The sequence below is a fragment of the Parasteatoda tepidariorum genome, chromosome 5 (genome assembly GCF_043381705.1).
Source record: "Parasteatoda tepidariorum isolate YZ-2023 chromosome 5, CAS_Ptep_4.0, whole genome shotgun sequence".
In the NCBI taxonomy this organism is placed as follows: Eukaryota; Metazoa; Arthropoda; class Arachnida; order Araneae; family Theridiidae; genus Parasteatoda; species Parasteatoda tepidariorum.
In genome coordinates, this window is record NC_092208.1 from 89,501,022 (window position 1) to 89,523,739 (window position 22,718).

The 22,718-nt window shown below is 32.9% G+C and overlaps 2 protein-coding genes across 2 annotated transcripts; both read left to right on the forward strand.

Annotated features, from left to right (window-relative positions):
- The first annotated feature begins 1,175 nt into the window (after window positions 1-1,175).
- On the forward strand, window positions 1,176-14,214 carry LOC107456301 (cuticle protein 10.9-like). The gene is made up of 4 exons (XM_016074142.3): window positions 1,176-1,313; window positions 9,631-9,708; window positions 11,513-11,822; window positions 13,928-14,214. The coding sequence occupies exons 1-3, from the start codon at window positions 1,302-1,304 to the stop codon at window positions 11,813-11,815; spliced, it is 393 nt and encodes a 130-aa protein (XP_015929628.2). The 5' UTR covers window positions 1,176-1,301; the 3' UTR covers window positions 11,816-11,822; window positions 13,928-14,214.
- A 4,313-nt stretch (window positions 14,215-18,527) lies between these two features.
- On the forward strand, window positions 18,528-20,756 carry LOC139425672 (uncharacterized). Its single transcript, XM_071181101.1, has 2 exons — window positions 18,528-18,560; window positions 19,887-20,756. Exons 1-2 carry the CDS (start codon window positions 18,528-18,530, stop codon window positions 20,754-20,756), a joined length of 903 nt encoding a protein of 300 aa, XP_071037202.1.
- The last annotated feature ends 1,962 nt before the right edge of the window (window positions 20,757-22,718 follow it).

Here is a 22,718-nt window from a genome sequence, read left to right on the forward strand (position 1 = left end):
CATCGTGTAGTTTAAACAATAGTAGCTGCAATTGGGTTTTATGTCAGAGAGTTGAATTTACAGGCCTAAAGTTTTATCTTGTCAAGTTCATAATTTGATTTTATTGTATGCATAAAGTAAAAATAAATGAACCCAAATGCTGTTTTCATTAAATAAAAAAGGAAGAGCCGTTGTGACTTAGGGGATAGAGCGTTCGCCTTACAATAAGGTGAACCGGATCGAATCCCAGCGATGGCTGAGCGATATGAATTCCGCACCCGGTGCGCACCAACCACAGTACTGGCATAAAACATTCTCAGTGGTAGACGGATCATGGGTTAGAGTTCCATGCCATCAGACTAATTGTGGGAGGTTTTTTCGCGGTTTTCCTCTCCGTGTAACGTAAATTTGGGTTAGTTTCATCAAAAAGTTCTCGAAGAAGGCGAATTTCTCTCATTACTTGTTCCATGAGTTCCATTGTCTTCTGTGTTGAGTTCAAAATTGTCAGGCTACGTAGTTGAACATTAGTAGTCATAAGCCTAAAAATTAGGTAGGCTTTTCCACGGCGGTAATAAAATAAAAATAAAATAAGTAAAAAGGAAGGAAAAAAGCGTTGAGAATAGTTATCAGATCAATATTAAACAACTAATGGAAAATTAATTGGATAAAAATTTTCTTGCATGATTTCTTAACTGATAATTTTATCCTAACTCTCTGAATCCCTGGTATCTCTTCATGGAACTCAAGGATTCCGAGAGAACACCATTTGGGAACGACTGCATTAGAAATCATGTAAAAATGAATGTTTCGGGTAAATATTACAATAATATCTTTGATCTATCTAAAAGTTATTGAGCTCCCATGTTTTTTCGTTTTAGTTCTGGCGAAACCAGAAAATATTTTCCCTCTTTCTTAGGTGAAAAAAAAAAAGCATTTAAAAATTTATTTTATTTTAGAGCGTAATTGTTGAAATAAACCTTCATTATTTGTGGTGCATGATAATAAATGATTACGTAAAAATGAATGATTCTGGTAAATAAGTATCCACTATTATCTTCGGATAAATCTCCATCTAAAAAGTTATTGTGTACAACGGGTGGTCACGTGACCGAAATTGTGAAAGTTTCGCACCATTTGTCGTGCGTGCGATGCGGTGTCGACGTGCAAAAAGGAAGAGAGAAATTAACCTTCTTTATTTTTCCTGCGTCGATATCGCTCGACGAAGGGAGCGCACACTATATATAAAGATCTCTTGACTACGATCTCAGAAAAAAAAACTTCTTCTTTTCCATCTGTTCTTTCCTGCTGATTTTTCAACCGCCATGTACGCCAAGGTAATGTTTGTTTATATAAAATGGTGTTTGTTTTCTTTTCGCACGGATTACATCATGCTTGCCGCCTTCTAACTTGGATTACTTTTTTTCTACTCAACACAAAGGATTCCTCCTTGCATTTACATGTGTGTCCAACACACGTGGGAAATTATAGTGTGACCAGGATTTTCTGTATTTAAGGTTGTTCTTCGAAACTGTTCCGCCAAAGAAAATAAAAAAAAGTAACAGTTTGAGTGCCTAAAATTCGATAATCGATAAAGATTTAATTTTTTGCTATACTTACTATCTTGTCAAAAAAGAAAAAATTCTGGTATCGAACGCACAAATCGCGCTCTTATTATTTATTTTTTTAAAAAAAATCTGATTTTCCGAGACTTTTCAGTTTGGATTGATGGATATCTCTTAAATTTTGCATATTTTAATGAACCCAGAATATGCAGTGTTAGTACTCATCGGTAAACACGAACCATTTGTTGGTGACTGTTTTTCCTGATTGTCGGAAACAAGAATATTGGTCCGTATTACCGATACGTTCGAATTTTAATATCGCTATGCATTGTCAGAAATATCGAAAAATCAAATTTAATTCATTGTAATTTTCTTTTCATATTTGGTCAATATTGTCCAAACGAAATTTATCAACACTCACAATAATATCGTTTTCCGTAATTATCGCTAAGAATAATATTGGCTATATTTCTTTTTCGATACGTTATGTCATCGATAACGATCTCGATATTATCGTCTTCGAAAATTGAAGCAATCAATAATGATAACGGTGTTGTCGCGTTCGATATTTTTTGTTATCGTTAATGATCGCGATATGTGACACTTATGGGTATTATCGGCTAAGCAGTGTAAACTAAAATTTGGCGTTCTTCCTGCGTGTTGGCAAAATTTATCCCTAACTTTATCTTTTAGTCCCTATGACATATAAGTCCACAATTATTAAAGTTTTTAAAAATCTCTTTGGAGCGATATTTTTGTCTAGATAGATGAATAATTCTCAATTTTTGAATATTTTTATTTGCCTAGAATAAAAGTATTCGTAAAGGTCATTTTTCGAATATCAAAAAATTGGACCAGAAATGTTTATTATTTTCACCAAATGGTGGCTTTTCTCCTTATTGACATTTTGCCCATAATTATCATATCTGCTAAAAAGGTACAAAACTGTACCTAATTGTTGTAAATAACAATCTCACAATAGTTGTAGAATTGCATACATTTCACTAAAGAGTATTCATAAAACGATTGAGCCTTCGAGAAACAACCTTAAATCATATAAAACCTCGTCTTGAAGTCCCCAACCATTGTCGAGATAATAATTAAAGATTAAATTCGTCTTGGAAATCTTTCGATCTAACGATATAAACTCTGAGGACAATACTACTTTGCCTTTATTGCTTCAGAGAATTTCGAACAATTTAGTCACTCCTTTTCACATCTGTTGTCGGTATAAAAAGTCTAATTACAATAATCTAAATTTTTATGCTAATTTTCATATTTAACTTTGGCAAACAACCATTTTTATATTAGTTTTCGGAAACCAATTTTATAAAGCAATATAAATTGTAATTTTATTAATGAATAATAATGTTTACATAAATGTTTACAATGTGTAATTATGTGTGTAAAAATGTAGTAAATAGTAATAAATTACTATTTACCATCATTAAATAGTAACAATTTTCAATGATTCAAATATGTCTTTTAAAATTGCCATTGTTCAATGATAGTAACTTTTTCACTCTAATAATGATAGAAAAAAAGATTATCGCGTAGTTTTGAAATTTGACATTTTGGAAGATTGTAAGGAAAAAGTTCACATCAACATTTTAGAAGCGAACTTTGGATTACAATAATAGCATCATCATTTAAGAATTTTGATTGAGTAGGGGCAAGATGAGCCGTAATCAACCAATATTTTCAATTGGAAATAGGAATGATAGTACAAGAAAAGTTCCCTTTAACATTCCAGCAGTAAACATGGGTTACAATAATAGCATCATTCAAGAATTTTGATTAAGGAAAGAATTTTGATTAAGAATTAGGTAAGGGCTAGATGAGCCGTAATCAATCAATATTTTCCCCAGCATTACACAGAATAGTCCTATAGTATTATGCAGATGGCCTTTATACAAAATATTCCGAATCAATCGATGCATAAATAATGATGCTATAATTTACCATTACAGGAACATTATTTATGTCATAGAACAATTATTTAAGATTCTTGACAATAAGGGCTAGCTGAGCCATTATCAACCAATTTGTACCCAATAGCAGCTATTTGGCACAGATCAGACCCTACATGTGATTGACCAAACCTATTTAGGTCCGTAGAGGCGAAATCTAAAAATTCCTAATCTTGGTCTCTTTGCGCATAGTTTTGATAGAATCTTTGTTGAGCCGTACTCAGACAAAGATAAAATTGCTGCTACATCTTAGCTATAATTTTTATCAGAATGTGAATTTCGTACGAAGTCGTTTTAAAATATACATTTCTTCAAGTTTGTCATGAATACCACAGAAAATAAGAGAGCTATCAAAAGCTGATTTCTGCACATAATAAATTTCAAATAATTTCTTAGAGGCATATTTTTAATCAGATTAATAGTTTAGAACTTGAAGAGCATATCCCATCTTCTGCGAGGATTTTTTTTCCACACCACTTTCTCTTGAAATATATGTTTTCTTACAAACAGAAATGCCGTGATTGGCATACTTGGACATTTTAAAAATAAGGCTCGCTCATTATTTCTTAAACTGTTGACCTTATAAATAAATAACTAAATCATCATCAATGACTCGACAGCTCAGGATAGGCCTAGGCCTGAGCTGAATAGAAAATACCCAAGAAGTTTTTCCCAAGAAGTTTTTCCCAGCCTAGCCTTTTTCCAGCTAGTGTTTTCCAGTTTTTAGTTTTTAAGACCACAAGGTCTTTTTCTAGGCCATCTATCCATCTCAAATTCGGCCTGACTCTTTTTCGTGTGTCAACTGGTCTGGCAATTGAAAACTCTCTTTGTGGTATGGTCTTCATCCATTCAAATAAATAAATAATAATAAAAAACAGTGTTTCTTGATCAAAAAACTTCTTACCTCTTTTTTATAAAAAAAAAAGTTTCTACAAACTATGTTTTTAAGTTATTTAGAGAACACTATGAGAACTTTTTTTTTTAATCTCCCATATAAATTTTCTCTGTATTTCCTAAACTACTATTAAGCCAACAAAAAAAATTGTCCAATATACTTCTAGTCTCTGTATTTCTTATACTATCTTTAATCCTACAGAATCTATACAATATTATCTTTACCTATATTCTACAGAAAAGGCCTTACAAGTTTTTAGTCTCTGATTTCCTAAACTAAAACTAATCCTGCATAAAAATGTCTAAAATATTTCAGATATCATTATTTCTTTAACTACTGTTAATCCTGTAGAAAACTGTCTTATATGTTTTTAGTCTCTGTAGATCCTTAAATATCCTTAATCCTACGGAAAAAGGTTTCATGTGTTTCTTGCCTTTGCATTTCCTAAACTAACATTCCTAAACTAACATTTCCTAAACTAACATTCCTAAACTAACATTTTATTTATTAAAACAAATTAATAAATAAAAAATTCAACATGTTTTCTATTATAATTTTTAAATATATGCATAGTTAAAAAGCACAGAAATGGCTAATAGTTCTAGATTTCATAAACTACTATTAATCCTGCCTTTAATCCTACTGAATCTATATAATATTATCTTTACCTACATTCTACAGAAAAAAGTCTTACAAAATTTTAGTCTCTGATTTCCTAAACCACCATTAATCCTGCATAGAAATGTCTAAAATATTTTAATTCTCTTTATTTCCTAAATTACTATTAATCCTGCAGAAAAATGTCCTATACGTTTTTAGTCTTCGGTAGTTCTTTAACTATCTTTAATCCTCCAGAAAAAGGATTTATACGTTTCTTGCCTTTGTATTTCCTAAACTAACATTAGTCTTACCAAAACAAATTAATATATAAGAAATTCAACATGTTTCCTATTATAATTTTTAAATATATGCATAGTTAAGAAGCACAGAATTGACTAATAGTTCTATATTTCATGAACTACTATTAATCCTGCAAAAAAAATGTCTAATATATTTCTAGTACATCTATATTTCTTATACTATCTTTAATCCTACGGAATCTATATAATATTTTCTTTACCTACATCCTACAGAAAAAGATCTTACATGTTTTTAGTCTCTTATTTCCTAAACTACCACTAATCCCACATAGAATGTCTAAAATAAATTAAGTCCTTTGCCTTTGCATTAGTCTACCAAAAGATAAACTAACGTTAATCTTACAAAAAAAAGTTCGACATGTTTCTCATTATAATTTTTAAATCTATACATAGCTAGAAAGTACAGAAATGGCTCATAGTTTTGTATTTCATAAACTACTATTAATTAATCCTAAAATATTTATTTAAAAAATGATCATGCAACATTTCTTTTATTTTTAAAAAATGATCATTTTTTTCATGATAAAAATGTTAACAGAAAAATGTGTATTTTTAGTAAGAAATTGTAAACACTTTATTTATTTATGTCTTTATTTATTTATTTATTTTTGCTTTCTGGAAAACAAGGTTTTGGTGTTATTTATGGAAAAGAACTATAATAAAATTGGGGGTGGGGGGGGTTACGACCCATTTAGCAAATCTCGCACCACTGGTCCTTAAAGGTACTTTATTAGTGAGTCCATCAGAGAGGAATCTTCGAAAGCAGTTCCTTGGGTTGGCGAGTGTTAGTGAGCAAGGGGCGGTGCCTCGTAGTAAACTTCATTGCGATTCACAATAATTCTGAAATACTGTTACTTAAATTAAATAGTACTTTTGTATTTGTCTTTAAAACTTAATCCTTTGTTTTACACGTTAGCAACATTAAATGCGTTTCAGGGTGTTTACTCCAGGAAGATTAGTCATTCAAATTAATTTAATAAATCCTGATCAATTTTTAGGAAAATTGGTCAAAAATTTGAAGAAAAAAAATGGAACCCATAATTAACAAATGAAACTGGGGATATTTAAAAAAGAAAAACATTTTACTCTGAATTTCATTCTTAATGACTCATCATAAATTTCCCAAGGACAGGTGTACCCTATTGCTCCCGTTAACTACAACACAGATTAGGTTCCTGTTACCACAGCACTTATTATAGATTACCCCAAATAATGAAGAATTACAGGCGCGAATAATAGCGAATTTCTTGCATCGCCGCGAAACGGATAAGTACCTATTAACCCTTCTTCCTTTGGATAAGAATAGTAGTTTTTTGTTGTTAAAATGCAAACATATATTCTTTTTGCCAACATAATGATGATTGTTGAAAGCATTATATTCTTCGCGCTGAATAAATAGTCCTCTAATGTGGCAATTATTGTATGAAAAATGAGATTACGAACTAATCCAACTGTAACTTTCCTCCTGAATAATCACGTATAGTTGGAGACTTAAGATAAAAAGCAATGATTAAATGCACAGAAATAGCTCGTGAAATATTTAAATTGGGTGCAAATTTAACTTTTTATCCGATTTACAAGAAGACTTGGTTATTAAAGACAAAAACTTTCCTTGAAGTTAGCTTTAAAATTATGTTTCCAGCAGAACTCTTTTCACAGTGTGGAAACCAATTAATCATATTCATAATCATCTGAGCGTCACAATGTTTAAGTAAGTAGGATGAAAATTTATGAACCAAATTTTTAAGGAACAAAATTATATTTAACGAGACTATCGAACATTATTAATAGAGTTTAATGTTGAAAAATTAGAGTTAAAAAAGCATTAAATAATGAAACTAACATTCTAAAGATAAATCACTGTTTGTTTAGCACATAGTATACAAAATATAAAGACGCTTACGTGTAAATAGAAAAAACAAATCTTGAATCTAGAAGTTGAAGTAGTAGTTATTACTGACCTGATACCGAATTGCAGGGGTTTTAATTATTATTAAACACATCTCAACAATTAAAATATTTTTTATTTAACAATTTGAAAAAAAAAGGAAATTTGATAGTTGTATATGCGTCTGTTTCTATTTTAATTTTCCTAAACGTTAAGTTGGAAACGAGTATTTCAATAATTATCTTCCAGTAGCTTTGAATCTGCCAAGCGTTTTTAAATTCTTGTTACGATTGAGCACTTGCAAATCAAGAAGAGGAATACGTCATTAGGTCCAACACTGTGTTTGAAATCATATGCTTAGGCCTAATGACGTATTCCATGTGATTGAAATCACATGCTTGGGCCTAATCACGAGGTTGTGCTTGGCGGGTTAACATTAAAAGCATTTTGGCTTGGTTTATTTCAAGCTAAATAAAAAATTTCGGATCAGATTTTAGTTTTAAGAAAATAGTTTATTTAACGATACAATAAGTTTTTGTGCACGATTTCTTAATTTAAAATATCGTTTGTACTAAGCCTTCGAACAATTTCTTATTTTAAAAATATCGTCAGCGCTATTTATTTTGTATATTTAATATTAAGTCTTCCAACCATTGAGATTGAGTCCATGAGAATGAGATTATTAGATCAAAAGTTATTCCGAGTGTTATTTTTTTCACTCATTCCATTTGTAATAAATCATAGCTCATGAATATGCAACAAAAGCATGTTTTAGGCAAACAATGTTTATGTATGCGCAAGTGCGCGTGTGAGGTATTGATAAAATCTAGTCTTTTCCATCAGGAATGGTTTGACCAATAATTTTGCACAATTTATCATTTTACGTGTAATTTTTTTTATTTCTTCAAAAGTTATATTATAATTAGTGGTCGCACCAGAAATGGAAATTTAGTCATCCACATCTAGGTATTCATTTAGTGCTCCAAAAAAATTAATATGGTAGACAGACTTGAGGAAAATTGAACTTTACAATTACATAATTCATGTTATGGTGGACGTCAAAAATTATTAATTGCCATCTATAACACTCTAAAACTAATTCGGTTCATGAGCCCAAAATGATCGAAAATTGGTAGTTATTAAAATCAAGTGTAAAAAAGCTTAAATAATATTAGTAGATAGATTCAACATAAAAATTAAATTGCTGAGATCAAATAAATAAATAAATGAAGGAAACAGAAAAAGTAAGAACTAACAAAATATTATATTAAAAATTAATTAATAAAAGATTATAAAATCTTAAATAAAGTCAATTCCAATAGAGCAAAAAAAAAAATATTATTTTATTAATAAACAATTTTACTGCCAGTGCATAAATTCAAAACACAGCGCAACATATAAATTTAAAGTTTAAACTTAATTTTTTTAACAAACACTTTCTGTTATTTCTTCGAATACCACACTTATGAATTCTATTCCACGCATGGAGCAATAAAATTAGTCCAACAAATATTTTTTAAATGAATGGAATTCGATGCAGAAAAACTATTTTTCGTTACTATTTTGTAAATTGTAAAATATCAAGACTACAAATTTGTCTCCCTTGCATATGATTTTAGCGAGATTTGTGGAACATTTGGCGACAATCGTCATCATGTCTCCCAACTGGTGTGAACCCTAATTATTATATAAATTGTAATATAGTATAATAAAATGAAGAGCTTGTTTGTGAATAACTCCAATCGTTAGTGCTATAGTCCTGAAATTTAATCTGGTTCTCTGGCATGGTCCTTTTTCATGTTATTTTAAATATCTAAACATCTCAGATAATGATCACTGCACGTGCGGCCTTCTGGGCACTCCAGAACATTATCTTACGGAATGCATCTATACAGCTTCACGGCATACTCGTGCATCGAATATCACTAATCTACCAACTTGGCAAAAACAATTCATAACTAACAATACACTTAAAACCAAATTATTATTAGTAATGAATTTTCTTTCTGATAATGATAATATTCTAAAATTTTAAATTTAAAAAAAAAAAAATATTATATATTTTGGAATGTTTATCTATATGTTGTATATACTGTACATATCTTTTCTATTGAATTTTTTATTTATTATTATAACATTTTAATTACTTTCTTTTATTATTTAATACCTGGAAATCAAAATTGGTTAATTTTTGTCATCGATCTCAAAAATCGTTCAATCCTTTAAATTAATCAGTTCGGGATGAATAGACTTTTAAAACTGAAAAGCTTTTGTAAGTATTTTTCTTATATTTCCGTATTTTTTTCCTCTAAGAAAAATTGCTAAAACTGCTTTAATTTTTCGGTTTTTGACTTAAGTCGTGCAAATTACTTCAAACAAACAAATTAACTTTCATTTTCTTTTTTTATTCTCCCAGATATTCATCATTGCCTTTCTAGTGTCATATGTTTGTGCGGACGACCGTTACGGTTATGACAGCGAAGATGGTGACAGCGTGAGTACCTTCTTATTTTTTTTCTTCTCTTTAACAATTGTTCGAAACAAACTAACACAGGAAGCTTGTGGGTGCGCATGATTGATTCTTCTCATTGAACGTTTTTGAAACTTTCCTTTTCTAATTCTTTCTTCTGTAACAATTACTAAATAAATAAATAAAAAATGAGGTTGTATTCATTATAGTTATTATAAATGCATAACATGTTTCCTTTTCTCATTTTTAATGTTGAAAGGAATATTTTGGCGCGAAGAAATTTTTTTTTTTTTTAGATCTTCAATTTAAATAAGCTAATTTATATAAAATTTCGATTTTTAGACATAGAACAAGTTTAATTTTCATGGTTTCTTTCTTCAATGTTATGATTGTACCTATAACAATGTTACAATTATATGTTATATTACCAGATTTAATTAAGGCTTTTAAGCAAGTAGCTACTCCATTAAATAAATAATCCCAAGAAACAGAAGCGGCAAAGATATTACTCGATTGAGTCGCTTCTATAATATACAAATATGAAATAACAATCGACATGTTTTTGAAGCGCTTAAACTATGTCGACTGTTATTTCATATCTGTCGTTACTGCGAATGACCGAAATCAAGAAAATGTCGACTTTCACCGGTGAATGTCAACAATTACGAAGTCACATAGTCTTACGATTTCTAAAAATGAATTTTGTCTTTATAATTTATTCAAATGAATAAGGGAGGGTTAAAATACTTTAACCAAAACAAAAAAAATTAGTTTCGTTTTCAGGCTTCTGTCTGTCAGCATACATAGAAAAAAAAATTAGCTTCTAAAAATTTGAGATCAAAATTTTAAAGAGTTTTGGAAAGTTCGTGAACTTAAGTTCAATTATGGATAACAAAAAGAAAGATTTTCGTCGAAATTGAGAAATAAAATTGGTCTAAAAAAAAAAAATACTAACTATGGATGGTTGACTGAGTGTAAGCAATATCGAAGTTCTTTAAACCGGAAGAAATTTAGAAAACTTCCGGTGTGTCCCTCCGCTTATGGTATGCTTATGAGGCGATGTGTGAACAGGTTTAATATTCTCGGAAGTTTTATTATGGCGATTTGTGTTTAAACTTACGCTTAATTTCACCATTCATAAGAGTTTTCTGTCATTTATAAATTCTAACAGGTCATGAGCGTAAAACAAATTTACAAACAGTAATATCGGAACATAAATAAAATGTAAGGTTTGCCATGTTTCAAATGTTATCCCTTATTTGGCTATATTAGGGTACAATATCGCTGTTTGTTTTTTGTTTGTGTGTGGATAAAACCATTGTAAAGTGCGGCTTTCAGGAGAACTCCTCCAGACATCCGTCTCGCGTCGTGGCGGGTACTATGGTTACAAGGAAAGGTCACTTCGAATAGGGGTGTGTGGTGAATAGTTTTGTCTTAATCTTAGCGTAGGTCGTCGTGAGCAAACCAATCGACACCTTCCTCTAATCGACAATTCCTCTATTTCACTCCCATTAGAAATGTGCTCTCGCTTGTTACCATAGCAGCAGACAGCCCCAGACTTTCAGTCTGGAGGAGTTCTTCTCAAAGCCGCACTATATGCTCATGGAGTTTTCCAATTTCCTTTGTTTCGTTGAAATTTAAATTGACGGAAAGCGTTATGATGTAAACACGACAAGTATAATAATATTGGATGTTGATTTTTCTCAAGGTTAGTCGCTAAAATTAGTCGGAAGTAATAACCCGGAAGTCTTACGACGGATTTTACTCACTAGCGCCATCTGCGCTTAGTGTTAAACAATCCATAATAAGGTCTCTTTTTCTTCTTTAGCATTTTGAGCCCCAACCTTACCACTTCGGCTACCACGTGAAGGATCACCATGGTGAGCAGCACAGAGAAGAAGCTAGCGATGGCCAAGGAAACGTGAAAGGAAGTTACGGATTTGTTGATGAAAAGGGTATCCACAGAGAAGTCCACTACGTGGCTGACGATAAAGGATTTCGGGCAGAGATCAAGACAAACGAGCCAGGTACCGCCAATCAGCAACCAGCAAGTGTTGGATTCCAATCAGATTCCCAGGATTATCTTCATTTTCACGAAGACATTCCAGAACACGGAAATGGATACTTTTGAATAACAGGTAATGTTCGTTTTTAGTTTGGTTGTTAATGTCGCACTTCTTTTTTCAAAAGCACAACAGCCCACCACAGGCCGTTTCAATAAGTTTTCTCCAATTGTTTCGATCGAAAGCTATGGTTAGGCAACGATTGATCTTTAATGTCTTAAGATTTGACTCTACGTGATCAATTTCTCGTTTACCGATCTCCACAACAACATGATTTTTTAAATTATTTTATAGAAATTGTAAGAGTTTTTTATTTGCGCATACACAAAGAATAAACATTTTTCATAGTAATCAATCATACTGAATGATAGACAACTGCACAAAAATACGAATTTTTGAAATTTTTTTACTGAGAAACTAACTATTCGACCGATTTCGAACAAATTTTCTTTTTGGTCATTAAGTTACGCGATTTAAAATAGTGCAAAGAATAGTACAATAGTTAGTAAAAAATGCATAACATATAATATAGCAATTTTTCACAGGGAAATTTATTATCTTTAAGAGAATTTCATAATAAAATGCAAAATTTTTCGATACGTTTAAAAACTTCAAAAGATACAGAGGAATACGCAAAAAGTAAAATTAATGTTAAGGGGTTAAAACTTTTGACCTCTCTCCCGACTAAGCTACTGGAACCATACACTCCAGATTTGATTTGATTTTATAATCGCCTGTGACCCAAATTTGGATTTACGACTACTAATGTTCAACTCCGTAGCCTTGTCATTTTGAACCCAATCCAGAAGACAAGGGAACTCATGGATCAACTATTTGGAGAAAATTTCCTTCGCGGAGGATTTTTTGATGGTCCCCACATTTGCGTTACATGGAGAGGAAAATCACGAAAACCTCCCACGGTTAACCTGATGGCAAGGGGACTCTAACCCATCATCCGTCTACCACTGAGGATATTTTACGCCAGAACCGTGGTTGGTACTAGCCGATTGCGGAATTCGTATTCGCCAGCCATCGCTGGGATTCGAACCCGGTTTACCTCATTAGAAGGCGAACGCTCTATACATTCCTGATTGCGGCCACCCAAATATTTTAATAGTCGAGAATCCAAATCCGTCGGGGGGGCGTACACTTATTCCGAAAACGAGGTTTTTGTGCCCGATATCCTTACTTTAAATATCGCCTACAGTAATTTATATTTGAGATCAGAACTTTGCAGTGGCGTAGTTTTAGAAGACAAAATCCCCTCTGAAATTAAACATTACTTGACTAATCAACTATTCTACGGTAAGTAAGATGTAGGTATAAAGAAGCTTTCATCATTATTTATTTTTTACAACTTAAACGTTTAGAATATACATGTATTAGAAGATAACCCTCCTCGAATATACATTAAAACTACGCCACCGGTACTTCGAACTATTAAATTGGCAATTTTGTGAATTTCCCTTATTAATTGGCTTACACAACCACACTATCACTATGAAAGCGATGGTTTAAAAAACTCAGAACCTTCATCTTTAGTTTGTACACTATACTGCCGTGTAATTGAAAAAAATTTTAATAGAAAATAAATTTTGTTTAATCAGTTTTTTGAAATTCTATTTTAGCGTTTAGCAATAGAAAGAGAAAAGTTGTCAAACCACTTTTCTCGGAATCAATCGTAGTTGTTGTTGTTAATTTATGTCGCACTAGAGCTGCAGAATGGGCTATTGGCGACGGTCTGGGAAACATCCCGGAGAATGAACCAAAGACATGCCATCACAATTTTGATCCTCTGCGGAGGGGATGGCACCCCCGCTTCGGTAGCCCGACGACCTGCGCACGAAGTCGAGCACTTTACGGTAGCACAGTTTAACGAGGACCAATACCGCACACCCTCGGTCCCTACGCAGACTGATCCAAGAGGTCACCCACCCGCACACTGACAGCAGCCAGTGATGCTTGACTTCGGTGATCTGCTGGGAACCGTGTCTTAACGATCAGTCCACTGCGGGACCGGAATCAATCGTAAAGCACTTACGTTGTTTTTTTTAATTCTACGGCAATATACATAGTCAATTTATTTCTCGTGAAATATAAATTAACTTAATTGGGTTCATCTTTTTGAAACTTTAGCGGATGGTTATAAATTCATATTAAGCTTTAGTTTTCTTTTCCAGATAATTTTTCTCTTGGCCGGAACATTTCATTTCTCAAACCTCAAGTAAAAAATATACCTCCCAATCCAATTTGAAACGCCAATATTGTTGTGATCCAATTTTTCATCTGATTTGTTGGCACGGAATGCAGCAGGTTCGGTCTGACCGAACCGGGATGATCATTATAATGTGAATGCAGTCATCGAATTATGTCTTTCATGAGCAGTTTTAAACTCATCAGTCCAGTTTAAAACCCTCGATTGTAAATTTTGTTGCAACTTGTAAATAAAATACGTATTTCATTCTTGCATTTGTGAGTCATTTGTATTGGCACCGTAAAATGATCCATTCATTACAATCAGACGTGTGGTTGCTGCACGAAAAAAGTAATCTGAAAAAAATAATTTCTCAGTGTGCAGTTTTTTTTTTTACTTTTTGTACATAGAAGAGTCATTTTTATGCAAAAAAAAATAACGTTTATAAAATGTATTTTTTTATTTTATTTAAAAGAAAAAATATTTAATAATTATTTTCTTCTCATCGACACATAAAAGTATGCATTGAAAAATAAAATACAATAGAGTCCCGATTATCCGAGTTAATGTGGACCACGACTAACTCGGATAACTGAAAAACTCGGTTAAAGCGAAGAGTATTAAAAAAGAAAGAAAAAGAGTTGGTATAAATGTAATATATTTAAGAAATATAAAATTTATACGAGTATACCACATATAATTTCCATTATTATTAAAAAGCTTACTTGAAAGGACTTAAAAAGTATACTCTGCTAGAATTAAAGAGTTTTTACTTAAAAAAAGTCCTTAATCATTTTTTGTTTTACATAACTTTGGTGCTTTTCTGCAGCAATGTTTTGCCATTTTTTTGGGATAACAGGAAGGTTGGTGTCGCCTCTTTTGTTGTTCTATGTATTCAGTAGCATTTTCGACAGCTTTAAGTTCATCTGTGTGAGAGATTTTTATATATTGATTTTCATCGTCACTGTATTCATCTTCTTCGCTAGGTTCATTTTCATTATTGACGATATTAACGATCATTTCAATGGATCAAGTTGTTAGATTTTGTTTTCCCGAGTGTTTGGATAATAAAATTCAGATTTATTTTTCGGCGGTATTTTTAAAAAAAAAAAAAAACTAGAACAAAAAAATCCTTAAAATATTTGATAGCTCGGTTAAAGCGGAAACTCGGATAACCGGGGCTCGGATTATCGGGACTCTACTGTACATATTTCTCACTTTGCAAGCCGTCATCTTATAAAATAAATAAATAAATAGATAAAAAAAATTATATACATTATATATAAATAAAAAAATTCTAAAATCTAGAAATTGCACGAATCGGACGCGTCAAAAAGGGGTTAATTAAATGTATGTTTCGAGATTCACGTTTTGTGATAAATGTTTCTAAAAATATCGAGATTTTTAAAAAAATAGGCGAAAATCAATAACGATAATTGCCGGGTCATTGATTTAAAAAACGATAAAATTATCTCGTCAAATTAGAATACTCAGATGCGAGAGATTTAAATTTCCGGTATCTTACTAATATCGGAATTTTAAGAAAATCATGAAAAAATCAACAGAAATAACTGCCAAAATAAAAAGATCGAAACACCGCATGAATTTGGCGAAAAACGAGTGCGTCCAAGAGGAATTTTTCAAATATGCTATTTAAATTTATCGCTTCTTAAAATTGTGTGAAAATATCGGGATTTAAAAAACAACGTGTTTATCAGTAAAAATAACAGTGATATTAACAGCGTAAAAAAAGTAGTTATAAATGCTCGAATAGGATACCCACAAGTGATGTTGTGTGGGTATCGCGATCCTGATGGGTTGTTGAAACGTGGCATTTGTATACGTTAACAGCTGTTCTTTTCATTCAATTTCGAGTAAGCCAAGTCCGTCAAGTATCAATTCTCTTAAGAAGTGACACATTCTATATTCTTTCACAAAGACACTTTTTCAAAGATTTCAATTCTTTCACAATATATTTACACAAAGACTTAACACAAAGACAGGCATGAAGCCACGTAAAACATAAAGAAACTAATTATGCATCGAAGTTGCCAGGTAGGCAAAACAAAAATATATCAAGATTGCAATAAAATACATAAACAAATAATAAATCTAAGTGAAGTAAAAGAAATAGACAAGAAAGAAATATATTTCAACAGATTCGACATGCTATACAGATCTGGATTTAATTAACGTTAAGTTAATTAATATTCCAAGTTATGTAGGGAAAGTTAGCTCAACTATGATATGCCATTTTGCTGATAAAGATTAGCAAAATGTGTGAGTAAGTTTGTCCTCTTGGAGTGCAAATACCCAATTGAATTTTGCGTGTCGTAAAAATGTATTATAAGATATAGGAATTGAAAAACACTTGAGAACATTTTTAACAATAACAGCCGATAAAACACCACGTGGATTTACTATGGTATTGACGCAGATAGTGTCCATCGAAAAGTGATTACTCAAATGCACGTTTCAAATTTTGTGTTTAGTAATAACATCGAATTTTTAAATACCATGAGAAAAACAATTGCATTAACTGCAAAAGAAAATTATGATCGACACATTCGGTGTAAATTCTTTTGATGCTTGAATAGACATTGAACAGCCAATCGAGATCAATATTAACATTTTCGGATTGGTACAATGGTGTTTGATGGAGATTGTAAGCTGCATCATATACCAATTTCGGATTCACAAGTTCATGCAAGAAATATGATTCGAAAGCTAAGTTTTTTTCTTCCAATTTTAGAAGAATAGTAAATGAATCAATTTTATTACGTGGAAGACAGTCTATGCAAGTTATTGGATACGTTGACAATGGATCCTTTTTTCTCTAACCTGGTGATCAACACCCAGTTCTCGTATTTGCATGAAAGGGATTCGGACAGCAAAAACTCGCTCTTCGGTAGGGTTCAATTCTCTCAACCACTTTGGTACTTATGTAAGAGACGGGCTTCATGCTTGCGTTTTCGAACGGAATCCGTCCGTTTTTCCGTTTGTGTGTGAAGCTTGAGGTATTCCCGTCTACTTACTAATCTTCGGCCTTTCTGCCTCGGTAAGTTTAGGCCTTGGCATCTTTTTTTTCCTGCCTCAACTCTAACTTTTGGGGCCGTGTCAATCAGTTGGGACCCTTTTTATGTGTGATATTCACCTGAATTAGTATTAAAAAGGATCCAGTTAGAATTTGATTAATTTAATTTCATGGTTCAAACAATAAAAATATTGTTTAAATGATGAAATTATCTTTTATTCACAATTCAAGAATTTATGGGATTTCTCTAGGCCCATATCTCAAAAATAAACTCACCCACTTAATGCATAACAAAATTAAGAGTGAACAAAAAGAATTCTAAAAAAATTATCAAACAGCAGCGGTCGCCATAGCAACTCATGCGCATTGTTTACTATTACTCTTGATTATTGTAGGTCCCGCAGTGGACTGATCGTTAAGACACGGTTTCCAGCAGATCACCGAAGTCAAGCATCACTAGCTACGGTCAGTGTGCGGGTGGGTGACCACTTGGATCAGCCTGCGTAGGGACCGAGGGTGTGCGGTATNAATCGCAGGTAAGCGTCTCATACAACAACGCCCCCTATAGTTCGTTGCGATCGCGAATTGCATTAACTGCAAAAGAAAATTATGGTCGGCGCATTGGATCACAGTTTACCCAAAGGCTGTTGTCTAATTTTTTTTTTTTGGAAAAGCAACTTTACTGTGTTTTCATCTTGGCCATCTTTAACTGTTAATCCTGAACTGCCAGGTGCACAATTTTGCAGACATATTGAATGCAACTCAGACACATTCGGTGTAAATTCTTTCGATGCTTGAATAGACATTTTGCCAATGGGTAATAGAAACACGGATTTACGATGGTATAGAGCACGTTGCAAAGTGATTACTGAAATGCGAAATTCCCATGTCGTAATATCATGTAAAAATTAGTTCGATCTAATTGTAACATAACAATAAATGAGGTAAATATATCTCACCGATTTAATAATTCGTCTGCTGCAAATCGCAATTTGCAACAAATGCTACTCATTAAAAAAAAATTTGAGAAAAAACACTATTTTTTTCTAGCGAACGATCTTTTAATAAATGTTAGGCATTTCCATAGATTATCAATTTTAAACTGTTGTGTTTGACTCAGTAGTTTCATTCATTCCAAACGATGCTATTATGGAATTTTTTTTCCCTTAAATTTTAAATAAGCGGAACTCCCAAAAAATTTTGTTAGAATCTTAACTATACTGATTCGCAGAAATCAACAGTCTTGAGATTAGCGGAAGAATCCCGTGCCTGTAACAATCCATTCTAAACAAAATCAAAACTACAGTAAAAGCTCAACTATTTGAAATATGCTGGAATCGGTAATAAAAATCTAATGATGGTGTCCATTGTTGTCAATACATTTTTATAGACTGGAAAATCACATGGTAGGATGCAGTTTTCCCACTTAAAAGCGGACACTCTCGATCCCAACGTCACGTTGCGGGCCTTTAAGTCTATCCATCCTGCCCTAAGTGCAATGAGAACCAGTCTGCTCCTGCCACAAGAGTCTCCAACCCTGCTGCAATAGTGCATGGCTTTGGGACCTGATTTAATGCTTCTGTTGGTAAAGTGGGCAACAACAGTTTTCCCACTGATTTTCATATTGGTTTGGTTGTCACCAACATAGAATTGATAGAAGTCTAGAAGTTGTTTTCCTAAAAATATTTTTGCTTCCCTACTTTAAAAATTATGTACTGTTATTACGTTTTTGATTTCTAAACTAAATTAAGAGTTTAGGAGGTTTTCATTATTATTAGAATATGAATCTATGCTACATTTTAAGATGAAGTTATTTAAATATGGCGTCTAATCTTATTAAACGTCTTACAATTATTATTCTTTGGAGCGAATTACATTAACATACTATTATGAAAAAGATTCCTTAAATGATTTAGAACTTAACTTTCAGCTTCATGCGAAGTGATGACTGCAAAAATATTTAATTATAGTTGTGAACTCACCAAATTTGTTATTATGTAGAGAGATGATTTATGTTGGAACTTGTATTAATACTGAAGTTAGCATAAGCAGATCTGACAACAGAAAGAGAGAAGATTTGTTTTCTATTAGTTTGTTGACATGCTATACGATATGAAGAATACGAAATAAAGTCTAATTAATATACGTTTTAGTTACTTAAGATTACGATAAATTAGATCCTGTATAAGCAGCGATTAAGAATCTTTATTGAGTAACAACAAAGCGGCGTCCGTTGATTTTGAACGAACTAAAATGTCTGACGACGAAGCGAAAGCAAAAGATGCAGAGATTGCATTAAGAAACGGTTGAGAAATTACGGAAAGAAAGAACAAATTTACGGAGAAAATTTAGCACGACTTGTAATAAGTTTGATACGAAAAAGAAAAAGTCGAGGGTAAGGAGCTTTCCTCAATATTTAATAAGTTAGCAGATAAAGCCGAGCGTTTATTTATAGTTGATGGTCAAATATCAGGATTAAGTGATCAGATAAAGACTACGATGAAATTGAAACTTATAGAGAGCGCTTTATCGAAATAAAAACTGAATACGAAGACTACTTTCTAGTAAATCAGAGTCATTCTGGACAGTGCCGTTCCTGGCGGGTATGCAGCGAATGCCCCGCACGCAGGCGCCCAATTTAAGGGGCGCCAAATTCAACTATATACATAGTATATAGGGGCGCACAAAATTATTCTTGCACGCAGGCGTTGGCCACCCCAGGAACGGCACTGATTCTGGACTATCTGATACAGAGCCAGTTGGGAAGTTGAGACTTCCAAAGATAGAATTAAAAGAATACGACCTAGTGCCACGTACTTGGGTTGCCTTTTGGACACAATTTAGTCGCATTGACGAAGATGCAAGTATATGAGAGGAAGATAAATTTCAATATCTTCTTTCATCTTTGAAGCAGAGTTCAAAAGCTCGCAGTATTGTAGAAAGCTATCCACCTTTTAAGAGCAATTACATTAAGGTAATCAAGCATCTCAAGTCAAGGTTTGGCAGACATGATTTATTAAGAAGACGTAATTTATTATCTGCATTTCAAATCACGGGTGTAGATTTGGCCGGACCTTTGCAACTACGTCAAGGTATCAAGGCTTGGATTGTTTTATTTACCTGTGCGGTGCATAGAGCCATTCATCTGGAGCTCGTTACATCATTGTCGTCCGAAGCATTCATGCAAGCAATGAGAAGATTCTTTGCAAGAAGAGAGAGGTGCTCGGTAATTTATTCGGACAACGGGACATACTTCACTGGAACAGCACGAGCCCTTCAGTCATTGAACTGGGAAGAATTGCAATCTCAATTTGCCTTGCAAAACATCAAATGGCATTTTAGCCCACCTACCGCACCATGGTATGGTGGGAGAGAATGGTCAGTAGTATCAAAGAAGTTTTACGAAAGTGCTTGGGAAATGCTCACGTTATTGTGCGAAGCTGAAAGTGTCATCACTGGGAGACCACTCACCTACCTTTCAGATGATCCGAATGAAATGACACCAATAACACCAGCTAATTTCATACAAGACATAAGGGTATCAGAAACGCATGACATAGACATTGTCAACTCTAAGCATTTACTGAAAAGAGTAAGGTATCTACAAAGTTTACGTGAAAATTTACGAAAACGCTTCAAGGAATATTTAGGTGAACTTGTACGAAACCCAAAATCTAGGTCAAAGCAGAAGGAAATTTCTGTAGGAGAAATAGTTCTTATTGGATGTGAGGGCACGAAGGGACTGAACTGCTTCCTGGCAAGGACGCAATACGAAGAGTAGCGAAATTACGAGTTGCTAATGGCTACCTCGTGAGATCATTGCAGAGACTGTATCCACTCGAAATGTCTGTCAGTCAGTTTCCATTTGACACAACAGCAAATGAAAAAGATAAACAGGTCGATGTCGACTCTGGTGATTTAAAGTCTTCAACACAGGGATGAGAGTAGTCAGAAAGTAAAAAAGAGGAAATCCAAGTATATATATATATATCGCACTTTTTTTGTCAAATTTTTGTTTAAACTTGTAATCCATGTGATTATAAATCCCGATATGAGGCTTTTAAATCACGTGAATATGAAACTCTACATCGAATTTAAAAAATGCGAAAATACAAATCATGATGCGTAATTTTTAGNAGGATAACTGACTTTAAAATACTTATTTTTCATAGAGTGTTTATTAATATGTTTACTTGCTAATTTACATTTGTGGTTAGTAAATTGTAAGTTTTGATTGTGTGAAGTTAGCATAAGCAGGTCTGGCAACAGAAAGAGAGATGATTTGTGTTCTATTAGTTTGTTGACGTTATACGATATTAAGAATAAGAGATAAAGTTTAATTATTATTATACGTTTTAGTTACTTAAGATTACGATAAATTAGATCCTGTATAAGCAGCGATTAAGAATCTTTATTGAGTAACAACAATTTATGTTCACTTATGGATCTTAATAGTTTCATATGGGAAATATTTAGACGTGGGAAGTGGAGACACAAGTGTTCTTTTAAGTACATATATTTTTAGTTGAATAATTTTAACTGTTTTATGTCAAGAAACAACAATTATTGTGAAGTAATCATCAGGGTTGGTGAGCGTTAGCGAACATGGTCCCTTTTAAGATATATAAAATGCTTTCGCTTCCAATTTCATTAGGGAAAAAAAGTAACCTGGTAGCAAATTTTTTGAAGTGGAGCAACAGAGTCAGAAAACCTTATAGTGTACCTCCTGCATAAGAAGCCAGTCTGGATTGCATTAAGTATCAAACAAAATGATGACAAAAAGTGGCCTCTTTATTTGTGTGTTGTTGCTTTTTTGCTGATCTTGAGTATAGCTGTCCACCAATTTAGAAATATAATTCACACGTCTTTTTTTTTTTTATGCTCAGGCAAGAGATATTCTCGATACAAACTTGAAATATTCGCAGTTACACTGTCATCTGAATAGCTTTGAAGGGGTTACCTTGTTACTCAAATTCTACTCCTGCCTCCGTTAACATCTTCGAGTGCAAAAAACTTTGGGGTTTCTAAGTTGTCTTGCAGTGGACACTGCGGTATAGCTGGTAACGAGTCATTACTTGGAACCAAATTACAGAGAGAAATTCCAAAAAGATCTATTGGAATAATCTCCAAGATCTCCTTATGCGGCCAAGACGAAAAGCAGTCGCTGAGTTTCGACTGGCTACTGGACAAGACTGCTTCTTTAAACCTCTTCGTTGAATTCATGTTGTATAAGCTCCTTTCTGAACCGTGACCTTCAGGAAGAGATGGATGCAAACGACCTTCCCCTTGACCAGCATTAAAGGACATCTCTTTATGGGACCGCGCTACTGACACACAGGGGACTTCGTCTCGTCACACAGTTTGCTACTGAGGAAACTACATCTATTTTCACCAAGTTCGTCAACAGATGATGAACAGTAAAAGACTTTATTATACTGATTGCAAAATGACTTACTACCGTTTGAAGCAACAGTATAATCAAAATTTATAATTGTCCCTGCAAATATTTCAACTGGAATGGTTTGAGATATACTGGATAGCATTGTTTCATAACTTTTTTTTATTAATCACTTTATATTGATTATATTGTCAGCATTGTCCTTTTATTACCACCTATACTTCCTAAACAAGCTGATACTCATCATTAAAGCTAGGTGAGCTTCCAAGCAGCAAATGGGTACAAAACCCAAAGGCATAAAACAGTTAAAATTATTCAACTAAAAATATATGTACTTAAAAGAAC